General features: G+C 49.1%; 1 protein-coding gene across 6 annotated transcripts in view; it reads right to left on the reverse strand.

Moving 5' to 3' along the window:
• Positions 1-9,242: 9,242 nt before the first annotated feature.
• Positions 9,243-16,491, reverse strand: part of ST6GAL1 (ST6 beta-galactoside alpha-2,6-sialyltransferase 1) — a 123,148-nt gene continuing 115,899 nt past the window's right edge. For 5 of the 6 annotated variants that reach the window (XM_045037157.1, XM_023260314.2, XM_023260315.2 and 2 more), the window contains 3 exons: positions 15,932-16,030; positions 14,407-14,581; positions 9,243-12,120 (listed from right to left, as the gene is read on the reverse strand). In XM_045037157.1, coding sequence (XP_044893092.1) covers positions 11,879-12,120; positions 14,407-14,581; positions 15,932-16,030 — 516 coding nt within the window. In that variant the 3' untranslated portion in view covers positions 9,243-11,878. Of the gene's footprint in view, positions 12,121-13,856; positions 13,926-14,406; positions 14,582-15,931; positions 16,031-16,491 lie in introns of those variants that run through there. The other variant, XM_023260316.2, reaches the window with a different exon arrangement.

Genomic DNA, 16,491 nt, shown 5'->3' on the forward strand with positions numbered 1-16,491 from the left:
GGCTTCTGATGGAATTTACCAGGGCCTGATAGGAAATAACTCCCATGAGTGAAACTGAAGGGGAAAAAGCTGAGATTACTAACTGCTGGCCAAGTATATAGCAGACAGTGAGATCAGCATGGTCCCCACCAGCCAAACCACTAACTCCCTTCTTTTGGTAAGTAAGCACGGCCTGGAGCATTAGAATCAACTGCGGTTGCATTATTTTATTATAAAAGTGGCTACTCAGGGTTTCTCTGTGTTTTCACTTTCATCTAGAACTCTCCGTTGAATACTACTTTATTACTCAGTACCCAGGGCCACACACTTCCCCTGTGTAATATGTTCCGAGAACGGGTGGTTTGCTGTTTGGAAAAGAGGTATTCGTGTAAAGACCTATCAGATATTTCTCTTTTGATCTCTTTCCATAGAGATTCACAAAGGCTCACAGCCTTTGTCTCAACCTGAGCTGCAGAGTTTAAGACTTTCAGCCATTTTCACGTCTGGGCCTAAGACTGGTTCTTTCCCTTCATCTAATCACGCCTCCAATAGACTTTTGGCGGGTGGGTTTTAGAGTGTCCTGCTCAATCTTTCTTTGGAAAGAGGTAAAAATAAATATCTGAGGAAGCACAGGGAGAGCTCTGGGTGATGCCAGGATCTGAGGCGGCAGTCCTGGCTGGGCTGGCCCAGCTAGACAGGCCCACCTGTAGGTTGCCCCAGAGCAGAGATGTCATTAGAGACAAACACAGACCTCATTCCCACAGAAGGACAGACCAGATCTCACTGGTCTTCCCACTGGGAAGAGTGGGTCACTTTCATAGCTAAAGGCAAAAAATTCAGTTGCTCAAAACAACCACACTAGTCTGTGGCTTCCACTCTCTCGCTGCCCCTGCCCCCACTTCCTGGCTGACCGAGGTGCGTACATGCACCCCCTCCATAAGGGACTTCTCTGTCAGCGGTCATTCTTGCTTCCCCAAATCTTGCTTCATGCTTTGACCTTGGCCCTTTCATTGAAGCTCCAGCCCCTTCAAATCTCAACCCAAATAGTGGACCTGTCTTCACGACAGCCATCACTTTCCTCCCTTCTTTTTTCTTCTATGAACACCAGCGCCAGGCACCCGCCATTCTTGCCACCTCTCCTCACTACTATATTCCGTGTTGTTGGAGCTACAGACTGCTCGCACGACACTGAGTTTTCAATTTCCCGGATATTTCAGGGAATCTGAACTTCTAGAGTTTTTGCCTGCTTTCACCACAGTCCTCTCTTCCTAATTCCACAACAGAGCTATGGGACAATCAGCGTCCCCTTCCCCTCCTGTTGTGACCCCTTGAACCTGAGCCAAGCTTGATGAGCCTAGAAAGAGAGACTCCTCCCCCCCCCCAGCCCCCACCCCCCACCCCCCACCCCCCACCCCCCCAGGACTGGGCTTTTGGGAGCAATCTGTTTAACTATATAAAATAATTCATGATTTGCCTAGCAAGAGTCCACTTTCAAAATTATGTTGGGCTAGCAGATGTTGGGCTTTCACTGCTTTAGGGAGAGGAGAAACATCTAGAAGATCATCTTGGGCTTTTGAGTTTTCGAGGGTCCAGATCTGGGGTTAGGGCACTTTTAAGGAATTTTTCGGGAGAAATTTTGACTATGTGTGCTTTTTGCCTTTTATACTAACTTTTGAACCTTACAACCAGATAGGAATATGATTCCATTGTGCAGTTTTTGAAAGGAAACATTTTTATTCCTAGGATTTTATACCCAGGCAAATTGTTTCTCATGAAAACAGAAAGAAACTTTCAGATATGTAAGTACCTGTGTATCCTTGAAACAATTTTTTGAAGATGTACACCAGGATGATAAATGGAACAAATTAAGAGCATTAAGATTGGGGATGTTACAGGGGAGCCTGGGTGGCTCAGTCAATTGAGCGTCCGACTTCAGCTCAGGTCATGATCTCACAGCTTGTGAGTTCGAGCCCCGTGTCAGGCTGTGTGCTGACAGCTTGGAGCCTGGAGCCTGCTCCAGAGTCTGTGTGTCCCTCTCTCTCTGCCCCTCCCCTGCGCATGCTCTGTCTCTCTCTGTCTCAAAAATAAACATTAAAAAAAATTTTGGGGATGTTAGAGCATATAAAATGATTGTTGCTGAGTAAGTAATCAATTTAAAATAGAAATATTCCTTGAAATACACTGTAACTCTGGTTATAAAACTGAATGATATCATCAAAAATAATTCTCCAAACCACAGTCATATTCTGAATCTAAAATCTTAATATTAACAAAGATTAAGGATAAGGAATAGAGAATAATCTTATCTTGTTCATACAGAAATATAAGATATCATTTCATTTCTGACTCTGACAAGGAGTGAAATATGAATTAAAGTGCTTTGGTAGAACTTTAAGTTAGAATGAAATATAAGATATATAGTACACTATATAGAGTGTATATTATACAAAGCTCTGAAAATGACAAAATGAGAAGCCCATATAATAAAAGGAGAAAATAAAAGAAACAGTAAGTAAGGAAGTATAAAACCAGAATGAAAGAACGTGACAGTTAAAGATAACAATTATGGGGGTGCCTGGGTGGCTCAGTCGACTCTTGGTTTTGGCTCAGGTCATGATCCCAGGGTCGTGGGATTGAGCTCCAAAGACTCACTGTCTTTCTCCCCCTACCCCTCTCCCCTGCTTACACTCTCTCTCAATAAAAATAAAAAAAAAAATAAAAATAAAAAGATAACAATTATGATGGTTCATTAAGATGAATTTAAATTAAGTTAAAATATTCCTGTTAAAAGGCTAACATTCTGAGTTGGAAAACAAAATCTAGTAATATGTTGTTTTTAAGAAACACACCTAAAACCAAATGAGACCCCAAAAAAGCTTATAAGCAAAAGGATGGTCGTGAGTATATCAGATCTTTTTAACAAACAGCATTGGGGTAACTGAATATCTACATACCAAAAAAAAAAAAAAAAAAAAGATGAAGTTGGACTCCTTGCCTTATACCTAGCCCAAAACTAATTCAAAATAGATCATAGACCTAAATATGAGAGCTAAAGGCATAAAACTCTTAGAAGAAAACAGAAATAAATCTTAATGACCTTGGGTTAGGCAAAGTTTTATTAGATACAATGCCAAAAACACAAGCAACAAAAGAAAAATAAACTTCATGTTTTAATGCTTTAAATGCTTTAAATGATACCATTAAGGAAGTGAAAGGTAGCCCACAGAATGGGAGAAATAGTGGCAAATCATATATCTGACAACTGACTTATAAAGAACTCTAAAAAAATCCAAATATAAAAAGACAAATTATGGGGTGCCTGGGTGGCCCAGTCACCCAGGTTAAGAGTTAGGAGTCTGATCCTGGATTTCAGTTCAGGTCATAATCTCATGGTTCATGAGATGGAGCCCTGCACTGGGCTCTGTGCTGACAGCTCGGAGCCTGCTTGGGATTCTCTCTCTCTCTCTCTCTCTCTCTCTCTCTCTCTCTCTCTCCCTCTCTCTCTGCCTCTCCCCTGCTCACTTGTGTGGGCACATGTGCTCTCTCTCTTTCTCAAAATAAATAAATAAACGTTGAAAAACTCTAAAAAAATTAAAAGACAAATTAACCCATTTTTTTTAAATGAGCAAAAGATCTGAATAGGTATTTCTCCAAAGAGATACACAAATATCTGGTAAATACTTGAAAAGATACATGGGGTGATGTCATCAAAATGGGGGCACAGGTCATTCCTTACTTCAGCTCCCCTCACAAGAAGACGAACTAGCAACTATCCATAGACAAAACCTATTGTGAAAATCCCACAACTCAGAGGGGAGGCTGAAGCACTCCCTGGGGCCACAGAGACCAAAAAGGACCACAAGAAGAGCCTTACCCTTCACTGTAAATGCATTGCCCTTTCCCCCACTTAGACAGTGCTACAGAGTGGGTGGGTGCCCCTGAGACTCTGGTTTCTCCAGTGGGAAAAGAGAGCCCAAGGTGGACATCCAGCTCCCCCAGCACTGTGGGATGCTTCCTGGGGGGGGGGGAGGGAAGGAGGGGCATTTGGGTTTCACTTCAAGAGGATCACTGGGGGAATCTGCTGGGCTGAAGAAGGGGACAGAGCCTACCACAACCAGTGCTCAGATCTTGGTGGATCTCATTTCTGCATGCAGCAGCACTCAAACAGAGATTCCAGCCGGTGGCTCTGCCCATCTATCTGCAGAACCGAGCTGGTGGCCCTGTTTGGCCAGGGAGCTCCGTTGGCACTTCTGCCCAATTTGAGTTCCAGTCAAGGGGCCATGTAGACTGGGGAGCCTGTTCCGCTCTGCTGGGGCAGGGAAACAAATGTGCAAGCCCCACCCATCTGCTGAGCACAGGCTCCAGTCCCACCTGTCCAGGAAGCCTTGCCAACAAACTAGGGCAACTGTGGAGCTCATCCTTCAACCCTGATTGGGCCGGGAGCCGAGCCAGCCACCCTGTCCAACGGTTAAGCATAGCTTCTGACTCTGCATAACCAGGGAGCCTGAACAGTGACCCTAGTCAGGCTCAGAGCTCAGCCTGTGGTCCTGCCAAACCGTGGAGCCCAGCCTATAACCACGCCCAGCAGAAGTCCCCAGCCTGTGGCCCTGCCTGACTGCTGAGCACAACCTGTGGCCTGGCGCAGGCAGGAAGCCCAGAGGGTGACTGGACTCAGTCGCAGAGCATAGCCTGCAGCCCAACCTGATGAAGGAACCCAGACAGGAGCTCTGCCTGACCGCAGAACAGCCTCTAGCTCCACCCAACTGCAGAATACAGCTGGAGGCCTCTTCCGACCACAGAACCTGGCCAGAAACCTTGCTTCTACACCGCTGGCAAGTTTCTGTTGGCTGTTGACAAGAAGCCTCAGTTCTCAGGACTTTTCCACAGGACTGCCGGGGTGTCCTCATGATTTGGTGGTTGGCTTCACCTAGAGCAAGTGATCCAAATGAGAGCAAGGTGGAAGCTGCAATGTCTTTGTGCCCTAACCCCAGAGGCAACACACTGTCATTTCCTCAGTATCCTATTGGTAACACAGATTGGCACTATTCAGTGGGGGAAGGAATGTCCTTACCTAAGGACACGAATACCAGGAAGTGAGGGTCATTGGGGGTCATTTGGAAGCCTGGCTACTACAGTCTGCCTTACTGACCTTAACCCTACCACATGCAAAATACACTCAAAGCTTCCAAATCCTAATTGCTCCCCACCAGCCATATTTCCTCCCTTCACCGTACCAGTGGAGCACAGCCAGCAGCCTGCCAGAGCACAAAAATCAGCCTACAGCCCTGACTGATCACAAAGCACAATCTGAGACCCTCTCCAGAGTCTTCCTGAACACAGAGTAAGGCCAGCGGAACCGTCTGAGAGCACAGCCTGATACGGCAACCGACCAGGAGAGATTGTGGAGTCCAGCCTATAGCCCTGCCCAATCACAGAGTCCAGTGACACCAGCCTGCCGGGGAACACGGCCTGAGACCTTAACCAACCAGAAGTGATTGCAGAGCCTAGCTAGTGGCTCCCTCTGACCACAGAGCCCAGCCAGTGGCACCACCCCGGACCTCAGAGCCATGTAAGAGAACCGTCTTGGGAGGAGACCAACCAGCTCCCAGTTAAGCCCTCAGATGGCTGCAGCCCCGGCTGCCATCTTAACCACAATCTGTGAGAGATCCCAAGCCAGAAGCACCTAGCTAACCTACTCCCCAGCTGACTCACAGACGCTGTGTGAATACGTTTACTGTGGTTTGAGCGGCTGGCCATTTGTTAGGTAAACTAATGTAACTAACACGCACTCTTCCGTTTCCAGGCTTTCACTAATTTCTATGGAGAAGACAAAAAGGAATAACAAAATAATAAACCAGAAAATGTCACAAAGTTTCTAGCAATCTTAGAGCGCTTCCTTTGGTTTGTTCCCTTTTCTGATTTTCTAAGACTATTCCAGCACTTTCCTCTAAGATTCTTCCAGCCACAATTCCTGAGAAGAAAAGACTACCTATCCTACCCACCTGCCACCTCCAAATGCAGTCAGAGATGATGACATATGCTTATATGTGCAGGTATTCGGGGGGGGGGGGGGAACAAGTGCAAAGAAACTACATGTCCAATTCTAAAGAAAATTGTATAAATTGTAACACATTTTTATAATAGCATATCATGCAACCATTACAAGGCATAATTACAAAGAGATCCTTACTGATTTGGAGACACTTTTATGATGTCTTTTTAAATTAAAAAAAAAAGTGAGGGGTGTGTGTGTGTGTGTGTGTGTGGTATTTTGTATGTGTGTGTATATATATAGTATTTTAAAACACAACTGGGAACTACTAGCAGGGATTATCTTTGGATGAAAGAATGCAGATGACTTTTTCCCTTTATGGTTTTGTGCTTTTGACAGCAAATATGTACTTTTATTTATTTTTTTTAATTTTTAATCTTTATTATTTATTTTTGAGAGAGAGAGAGAGATACAGAGTATGAGCGGGGAGGGGCACAGAGAGAGGGAGACACAGAATCCGAAGCAGGCTCCAGACTCTGAACCGTCAGCACAGAGCCCGACGTGGGGCTCGAACCCACGAACTGCGAGATCATGACCTGAGCCAAAATCAAGATTCAGACACTTAACTGACTAAGCCACCCAGGCACCCCTGTACTACTTTTATACTCAGAAAAAGCATTTAAAGTAAAAAGAGAATCTTGTCCATCCCTTAAGACTGTCACCCATTAAGACTACCTAAATCCGGGATGCCTGGGTGGCTTAGCTGGCTAAACGTCCAACTCTTGGTTTTGGCTTGGGTCATGATCTCACAGTTCGTGAGTTCAAGCCTTGCATCAGGTTCTGTGCTGATAGCACGGAGCCTGTTTGGGATTCTCTCTCTCTCTCTCTCTCTCTGTCCATCCCCCCACCTCTCTCAAAATAAACTTTAACATTTTTTTAGAAATAAAGACTACCCCAATTCCTGTCAAAATCAATCTTATTTTCTATAACTTCATTATTGTACTTTTCCTTGTATGATCCTACTTCCCCATTTTGGCATTTGCATGGTGTTTTCCTTCTATGCCGTTACAAATGCGTGCCGAACAACATAAGTGTACTACCTAGGTTTAGTTCTCCAGGAAATGGCACCACTCGTCTCTCACGTGACCATGACACTGCTCACAGGCGGGGCGGGCCCATTCTCCCAGGCCCCAAATTCTTGGAGGACAGGCGCTGTGACTATTCATCACTGTCTCCCAGTGCCACTCACAGTACGTGTTTCCTGGGGACTCACTGGGCTGAACAGAATTCCTCTTCCCATTATCGGCTTGTTTCCTTGTCAATCCTGAGAAGGGACTGGATGGTGGCATAAATGCATGAGGTGGTGGGATTTTGTAGGCGCCAGGAAGGTCTTTTCCTCTCTCTTGCAGCTGATGCCATGATCCCAGCTCACAGGGATGAATTTTATGGGTTGAAAAAGTGGAAAGTGACCCTGGAGCATTAGTGCACTCCCTGTCACATCACATCACAGCCAGGAAGGCTGCCCCGAGGGTCACAGGAGAAGAGGAAACCAAGGCCCCACAGGAGGCCTGGGAGCTAGGAATAGGTGTCGGGGGTGGGGGAGGCAGCCTGAGGTATTGCAGAAGTTCCCTTCCAGGCCCAGATAGCGGGTCCCCGCCCTCCCAGCTCACCAGCTAAGAGGACCTTACAGAGAATGAGGGCCACTGTAAAATGCGGCAAGCACAAATCTCCGTTCCCAAACTGACTGTCACTTCTATTTTGAGCTCCCTTTCTACTGGGATCCAGACAGAAACCCAATCTTTGTTGATAGGGCATTACATCGGAGTTCCAGGGAACGTACAACACGAAGGCGTTGGGTGCTGGGGTCCGAAGTACATACGGGCATCGCTTGTTTTGTTGTTCTTTGCTTTACTGCACTGCGTGGACACCGCATTAAAAAACAATTTTTTTTTTGAAGGTCTGTGGCAACCCCGCGTCAAGCAAGTCTGTCGGTGCTATTTTTCCAACAGCATCTGCTCACTTCCTGTTTCTGTGTCACATTTTGGCAATTCTCGCAATATTTCAAACTTGTTCACTATTATTACATTTGAACTGCTGCAATCTCATGATGACACTTGAATGGATGAAGAGTTGCTTCTCATGCACGAGCAAAGAAAGCGGTTTCTTGAGATGGACTCTACTCCCGGTGAAGACGCTGGGAAGACCGTCGAAATGACAACAAAGGATTGACAACCTCATACGCTTCGGTGATAAAGCAGCGGCAAGGTTTGAGAGGACTGACCCCAAATCTGAAAGAAGTTCTACTGTGGGTAAAAGGTGTCAAACAGGATCGCATGCTACAGAGGAATCGTCTGTGAAAGGAAGAGTCAATAGGTGTGGCAAACTTCACAGCTGTCGTATTTTCAGAAACGGGCACAGCCACCCCAGCCTTTAGCCACCAGCACCCCGAGCGGGCAGAAGCCAGCAACACCCAGGCAAGACCCTCCACTTAGGACTCCCTGAAAGGTCAGAGGATGCCTCGCATTTTTTAGCAATAACATATATTTTTTAATGTTTATTTTTGAGAGAGTGCAAATGGTGATGGTGGGGGGTGGTGGCAGAGGAAGGGAGACAGAGGGTCCAGTGGGGGCTCTGCGCTGACAGCAGGGAGTCTAATATGGGGCTCGAACTCAGGAACCTAGAGATCATGAGCTGAGCCAAAGTGGTACGCTCAACTGACTGAGCCACCCAGGTGTCCCACAATAAAATATTTTTTGATCAAACAGTTTTTGCAGACACAGTGCTGCTGCACCCTTAATAGACTACAGTATAGTGTCATGTGGTTTAGGGGGACATATCCAATCCCTAACAGGAGGGGCACAGTTCACAGAGAAAAGGAATTCTCCTCTCTCCTTATTCCTGCTTCTGAGATTTTTTGTCCAAACATTTTGGCTATCCTCTTGGGACCTCAGTCCCTTAAGGGTTTTAAGATTTTGGAAACCAAGGTAAAGACCTTCCTTCCATCCTGCTTCCTGTCCTACAGCATCCTTTCCCTGAGGTGCTGGACAAACAACTTAGTCACGTGAACCCAAGCAAGAGCAAAAGGAAAACAACAACAACAACAACAACAATCGGTCAATATCTCAAAGATGCTGTTTGCTACGTAGGTGAGCATCCTTCTTCCCGGGGGAGTGGAGAGATTCAGGGCTCTGAGACTCCAGCTGTGTCCTCCTTGGAGATAAAAGTTGACCACCAGTAGTTCGTTCCCTTAGCAAGTAAGGAGAGAGGGATAAACTTTTTGAAAAACACGTTTATTTTAAAATTTTACATCATCTTTGGATAATTCATGATCGGATCAGGCACGGTGCAGACACTTCTGAGATCGAGGTCTCCAGACCAACGTGAACAGTTTCTGCGACTGAAGAGCCAGGGGACCTCATGATATAGGATGGAGCGATGGCTACTGACGAAGACGCGACCCCCTCAAGACGGGGACTTTCCAAACGCAGCGTGCAGTCACCATTTCTAAATTATCTGTCGCAAACATTAAACATCTCACCAGACCAACAATAATACCCCTAGCTTATCTGCAGTTTACTAGTTTCCATAGACAACACAGAATTAAATTAATTTGATCCCTTAGATGAATAATAACAATTAAAGCTAGCATCTACCCAGTGTAGTCTCATTGTCCACACCAACACCTACCTCCTGCTGATGGAATGCCACCTGCCTCTCACTGTGATTCAGAGATTGCAGCAAGCACGTCAAATCAGAACATAAAGCAATGTTTTATGGGCCCGGGCCCGGAGAGGGGAAAGACTCCCCACACAGCAAGAAGCGGCCCAAGTGCGCTGCCTATCCCCAAGCAGAGAGGTCAGAACTGCAAGCAGGGAGGAAGAGGAGGGGGAGGAGGAGAAGGAGGTGGGGGGGGGGGGTACGGCGGGGGGACACCCTCTGCATGTTCCACTGCCTCAGATGGTTTCCTGGGCATTCCAGGCAGGTGTCCCAATAGGAGAGTTAATTCCCTGATGATAGGATCCCTTCTCCGGCCTCCCTCAAAGCAAGGTCTTGCCCAGGTGTGAGCACACAGCAGGTCCTTAGAAAAGGAAGGAAGGGAGGGAGGGAGGAAGCCACATGTGCGGGGAACCTCCTAGGACAGAACCAGGATAGGTGTTTCATGTAACCCTTAGAACAGCCCTGTGAGGTAGGCTCATCACCCCCCCATTTTAAAGACGTGGAAACAGAGTCTCAGAGAGAATTCACCAATGGTGGCATGGCTGGTAAACGGGGCAGGGGGAGCATCAATTTGAAAACCCGGGGCTTCTTCCTCTGGGGTCCTTCTACTCTTCTATCAACCAAAGGTTTGGCAGCAAGTGAGCCAGCTCCAGCTCCCAGACAGCTGATCTAGAGCTCAAGCTTGAGGGGCCCTTGAGCACATGAGGCCAGGAGTCCAAACGCCCGGGTCTAGGAACCCTGGCTCTACAGCGTTACTTTGTGACCCTGAGCGAGCGCTCTGCCTTCTCCACACGGCAGGGCTGGCCTAGCCCAGTATGCTTCTCCACCAGGGAATGGGATAGCACAACTACCCAGGAAGCCTGTTGGCAGACCAGGGTGCGAGGGCCTCTGTCTGGAGACTCTGACGCTGCACCGTTGCTGGAGGGCCAGAGGGCATGGCCGTCTGATAAACCTTGTGAGAATCGGTTATGATCTCTAAGGTTCTGACTTCCGAGAGCAACTTTAAATGCTAGGGAACCACATCCCCACTCCCTGAGAGACATCCCGCAAAAGGCCCGGGAAGGTCAAAGAAATCATCAGATCGGGATACTGTTGTAAAGCAGAAAATGTTGAAAAATAATTTGAGCGAGAGAGAAAAAAAAAACCCACTGCTTTAAAGGGGAAAACAAGATGGCAGTCAGGGGTGGGGCGGGGTGGGCGTTAAGGAGGCAGTGGGCGCAGTGTGCAAATCCCACTGCAGGGTAGGGTCAGGCCAGCCTGAGCATGGACAAATCAGGTTTTTGGCATCTGGCTTGCCTGGTGTCTGCCAGGGGGCTGCACTCCCTGCCTCAGACGGGTTGGGGGGGGGGTTCCTCAAAAAATCATCTGAGCCCCTAAGTTCAGGCAGACCTTAGAGAATAAATGTGGGCAATAAAGGCAGAAAGGAAAACGCAACTCAAATGAGTCAAGCGTCTGCTTCGGCTGTTTCTCCTCTTCCTCTAAAATCTCCTCCACAGCCCAGCTCAGAGAAGCCCTCTCCGACAGGCAGACAGAGCAAGTATGCGGCCCCTCCTGAGCTCGCAAGCAGCTGGAGGATGGAGCCTGTGCCCTTCTGTGCCTCTCATCACCCTGTGGAGAGGATGTGCATTCAGCAAGACCCTTTGCCCACAAGCACCCAGGTTAAGGACCCACCAAACCAGCTAGAGCGACAGGAATGCCACCTCTCCCGAGGGCATGGAGCTTGGCAGCAGCTTTGTTCTAGAGGAATCGAGGATGTGTCCTACGCTCCCTACCACCTACTGGTCCCCGGAGCAAATCATCATTTAGGAGAATTTCTTTAAAACACGAAATCAGTATCTAGGAGCAGATTTCAAGCAACAGAGAGTGCTGGTTTGTGAGAATAACGCCACTCCCATGGGGAAAACAGCCCAGCTTTGGCAGCCCTGGGGAGAAAGGTGGATCCCGCATTTGCCTGTGTGTGGAAAGAATGCTAGGTGTGTGTGCACATGTGTGTGGCAGGAGGCTCTGGGGGTCACACACACACCTCTGCAGCTACGGGGCAGGCTGGACCTGGATGCTTGCTCTTGGGACTCCTGCAGCCCGAGGCTCTTGCTGACAGAAGGCCCACGGTGCAGGCTGTGATTGTTCGGGAATGTGATCTGCCCACGCTCGGTGGAGAAGGGTGAGGGGACCTGACCAGGAAGCCCACGCTCAGCAGCGAATTCTCCGGAAGCCAGGCAGCGTAGCTTTCCCAAGCAGGTAAATGTCCTCGTCTGTGCCCTGGTTGAGGTGTTTCACCAGATTCTTCTCAAAGAGTAGGGGGTGGTAGGCGCCCATCGTGCAGGCGCTGTCAAAGAACTTCTGGTAGTAGTAACACACATCAGTCTTGCGCTTGGACGGGAGGAACTCATAAATATCCACCTTGTCACACAGTGTCATCATGATGATGATGCCTGAAAAGGGGAGCGGAGGTAAGTCCTGCCCAGCGACCCACCCCAGCATCCTGAGCTCGTGCCCCATGAGCCCGGCAGCTCAGGGACCCAAATCTGGGGAGATGTCTATCCGGGGTTTCTGTTTATTGCTGTGATTCCCAACCTGAGCTCTGCCAGTCGGCCAATCCCGCAAGCTGTTCCTCGGGATGTTGTGTCCTGTGTGCCTTTGTATCCCTGGCACCTAGGTCAGGGGCTGGTACGTGACAGGTCCCCCCCTAAGCACTAGAGGACTGAAGCGCTCCACCGGTCACCGAACTTATCGGGGCGAATGAGCTATATGCAGAGAGAGGACAAGACGACTGAGGTGACGGGACCATCACACGTAGATAGTACTTTCTAGCACTTTTACATCCCACAGGAGCCTGGTGGATGGTGCTGATTGGGAGAAGTTGCTTCTTACAGTGCTTAGGGAGACGGACCTTCCCCCGAGCCGGGAGGAGGGCAGTGGGAACAGGAGCACACACGGTCTGTATCGCTGGGCTCCTTTGGGCAGGAGCTGCAGCCGAAGCGGTGTGGCCGGGCCGGTGCTTCCAGAACACTGTGCCAACAAGAGGCTGGAGACTCCTGCTACCACCCTCCTGTCCCCACCTGGCTCAGGCATCGCCTGCAGGACACGTCCCTCGCCATCTGCCCCAAGGGGTGATCCGCCCACTCCTCCTACCACACAGGCTGTTGCTAGGATACAATAAGATGGTGGCTCTCAGACCCCTCTGTCAGCCATAAATATGGGGAGCGTTTGCGATGAAGCAGTTCTCACTGATAGCAAAACTGTAAACTGCTTAGCAGCAACTTTGTTCCAGAGGAATCAGCTGTGGGCAAAGCCCTCTCTGGCTGCCTCTGGTCTAATGCGGGGGAAAAAGACAGCTCTGCAACGAACTGATGAAGGCACAACGGAAGTGCTTCCAGAAATTACGGGAGGAAGCACTTCCTATGGGAGAGGTCTTCCACACACTTCCTGGAAGCACAGGTGTGGGGCCCGGCAGGGGCCACTAGGGATGGGCACGAAGGGGGATTGGTGGTACAGGGGACCGCGTGGGCAAAGGCAGGGCAGTGGCGACCGCAAAGTGCTTTTCCAACCATTCCTGTTCCAAAGGGCTCCTGGAAGAGCCCCAAATGCACACACACATCTAAACGTTGAAGAAAAAAGTATGAAGAAGGCGTGATACTGAAATGGCCCCCATCCCTTTCTATAAGGAGTGCCTCTGACATTCAACGCTGACTTGTTCGTTAACTTAGGGTACAGTTACCACAGGGCTGTCCTGTGCCAGACCCAGAAGAATGCATCAAACTCAGTCCCCACCCTGCGGTGGTTTGCATTCCAGAAGGAGAGCAGGCAAATCATGCAATGGGGGGTGGCAGGGGCCAGCCATCCAACCATCCATCCATCTTTCTGTCCATCCATCCCCAGGGAAAGGGGTCCCCTGCGGGGGCTCAGAGGAGAGCTTCCCTTCCATGCATCCGAGAAGAAAGTATGAAGCCAGCATTCAGGACCGTCTGGACTCAGACCTCAGCCCACCCTCACCAGCTCCCTCAGCTCCATTCATGACGCCTAAACCCAATAAAGCGTCACAGCTCATTCCTCTTTCAGGAACATAACTGGGGCACTCACTGGCTTAAACCAATTTTTGAAATCCAGAATAAAGTATTACTGAGTCTCGATTTTTCCTCGGATGCCAATATGGCTCAGCAGAACATTATTAGTGATCCTGTTTTTATTTAAAATGTTTGATATTTCACTCAGCATCAAATCTTGCATTCGTTGTGGTCTGTAGATGAAGAGAGTCTGTATTGATGTTATTTGTTACTGAAATGTTTTGGTGCTCCCTTAAACCGTACACCTGAGGCAAGTGTCTTCCTCGCCTCATCTTCCAAATCCCAGCCCTGCTCTTCTGCTTTCCTGCCCAGCCCCCAGCACCAAATCTGCCCCTTGCCCAGGGCTGGGCTGACGCCACCCCTCCACAAAGCTCCCTCCTGGCACACCCGGGCAGCTGCTCCCTCCTGGCCTTGGACGCCTGACTGAACTCCACCACCAAAGACCCTAATGGAGAAGGATTCTATCTTCCGATCTCTGGATCTTAGCTAGAGAACTGGATCTGGAACTTGGCACAGTATACAACTACAACAAAAACCTAGCAGTTGTTTGGTGAGCAAAGAAACGAACGAACGAATGAACGAATGAGATCCCAGAAGAGCGCTAACCGCTTCTAGAAACAAACACGAGAGGTCCTTCCCCAGATGCGGACTCACCAAGCATCCCAGAGGATGGGGGGTTGGGCTGAATCTCCTCCGGGGAGACTTCTTGAATGATGTCCCACAGCTCCCAAGGCATCTGGGGCCTGAGGATGTAAAAGGGCTGATCGGGATGAAGCTTGCGATAACTCTTATAGTTCTCAAAGAAGCTGTAGTCAGGGCTCTGGTACCACTGAAAGAGAAGGAAATGGTCTTCTCAAGGAGAGGGATGTGCCTCAGCTCGGAGCAGATTCCAGACTCCTCCACATCACAGCACTCACTTGATAGCACAGGGGACCCAGCACATAGCCTATGCTCACAGGGGATTCTGAGCCTGGTGACCCTGGAACAGCCTCAGACTTCAGGATCATAATCTCTGGGAAAGCTGCCAGAGCTCAAAGGGGTCCTTGGCACCGTCTAACCCCACCTCTAAGGGGGCGAAAACTGGGGCACAGCTTGCCACATCTGGGGGTTCAAAGTCCCTGTCCTGACCCTGGCCAACTTCTGTTTTCAGGGAGATCAGTGCCACACTGCGGGGGCTGAGGTGGTGAGGGTACCAGGGGTCACCAGAGCCTGTCGGCTCCTGCCGGGTCTGACTCCAGAATCAAGTGTCCCCAGAGGGTCCCCAAGCACCCCGTCCTTCTGCCCTAAAGCCATTCTCCTGTGGCACTGAAGCCACATCAGGGAGAGGCCAACCGATGTGCAGGACAAACAGCGAGAGCGCCAATCTGGAGAGGCTGAGGAGCCAGCAGGCTCGAGACTTCTGTCGCCTTTCTGAAAGAGTGCCCCCTGCTTAGTAAACCAAGCCCTGGGACAGGCGACTTCCCCTCTCCACAGTCCAGTCTCCTCACCTGCAAAAGGGAAATAACCACGCTTCTACCTACTTCCCTGTGTTGTTACGAGAGTGAAATGGAAGAATTCTGGAGACCGGAAGTAGGTCAAGCATGGTGATTCTGTCATAGGAGTAAGAGTAACCACTGTCTATTCCTACTGATCTGCATCAGAAATAACTGAATTAGGGGCGCCTGGGTGGCTCAGTCGGTTGGGCATCCGACTTCGGCTCAGGTCATGATCTCACAGTCTGTGAGTTCGAGCCCCACGTCGGGCTCTGTGCTGACAGCTCAGAGCCTGCCTGCTTCGGATTCTGTGTCTCCCTCTCTCTCTGCCCCTCCCCTGCTCATGCTCTGTCTCTGTCTCAAAAATAAATAAAAAACATTAAAAAAATTACAAAAAAAAAAAAAAGAAATAACTGAATTAGATGAACACAACCCCACTCCAGTGAGAAATTCGGGCCCTGTTACTCCTGATCCATACCATAATTAAGAGACGAAAACACGGCACCATGGGGCAGGGCGCGGAGGGCACTGGTATAGGACGGGAATACTTCCGCGCTGCTATTCCGGATGAAGTGTGTTGTCCTCAAACTGAAAGAGCCAGTCCTCAGGGATGGCCCAGGTCAGCCATGACTCTCAAACCCAGGAACTCAGGGACATCTACAGGCAAACAGAAGACTCATCCCTACCTCCCATGGATACCCACTTACCTTTGGGATATCTGAATGGTAAACAGATGGGTCCCACACAATTAGGATTCCCTCGTTGTACAAACTGTCTTTGAGGAAGCGCCCTTCAGTGGTGACCAACTGCAAGAAGAAGCAGCAAACTGTCACCTGGATGTCGACATGTAAACATTCTGCTTGTGGTAGTAACGGACAGGTCACAAGTACCACCTGAGGCCCCAGGGCCCATGAGGCTTCTAAGTTTCGGTGCAGCACTTAAATTTCAATGACATATGAGATCAGCTGTCAACACTCACCCTAAAAGGCACATGTTGCCCAGGTGGAAACTGAGACAACAAATGGCGGAAATCAAATCAAGAATTGTTTGACAATAAAAGCCAGAATCACAATAATCCCTCCCCACCTCGACCACTCACCATCACGAGGGGGCGACCTAATCAGTGTCACTGCAGTGTCTCAAGAGCGACTATGGGAAGGTGGGTGGTCTGTGTGCAACCCAGGGAACACCAACTTGTCATTGGCCTCGGAGGTCATTCAGCCATCTCGTCGCCCCCAAACCTCCCCCAAAGGTAGGAAGGCCCTGG

The sequence above is a fragment of the Felis catus genome, chromosome C2 (genome assembly GCF_018350175.1).
Source record: "Felis catus isolate Fca126 chromosome C2, F.catus_Fca126_mat1.0, whole genome shotgun sequence".
Lineage (NCBI taxonomy): Eukaryota > Metazoa > Chordata > Mammalia > Carnivora > Felidae > Felis > Felis catus.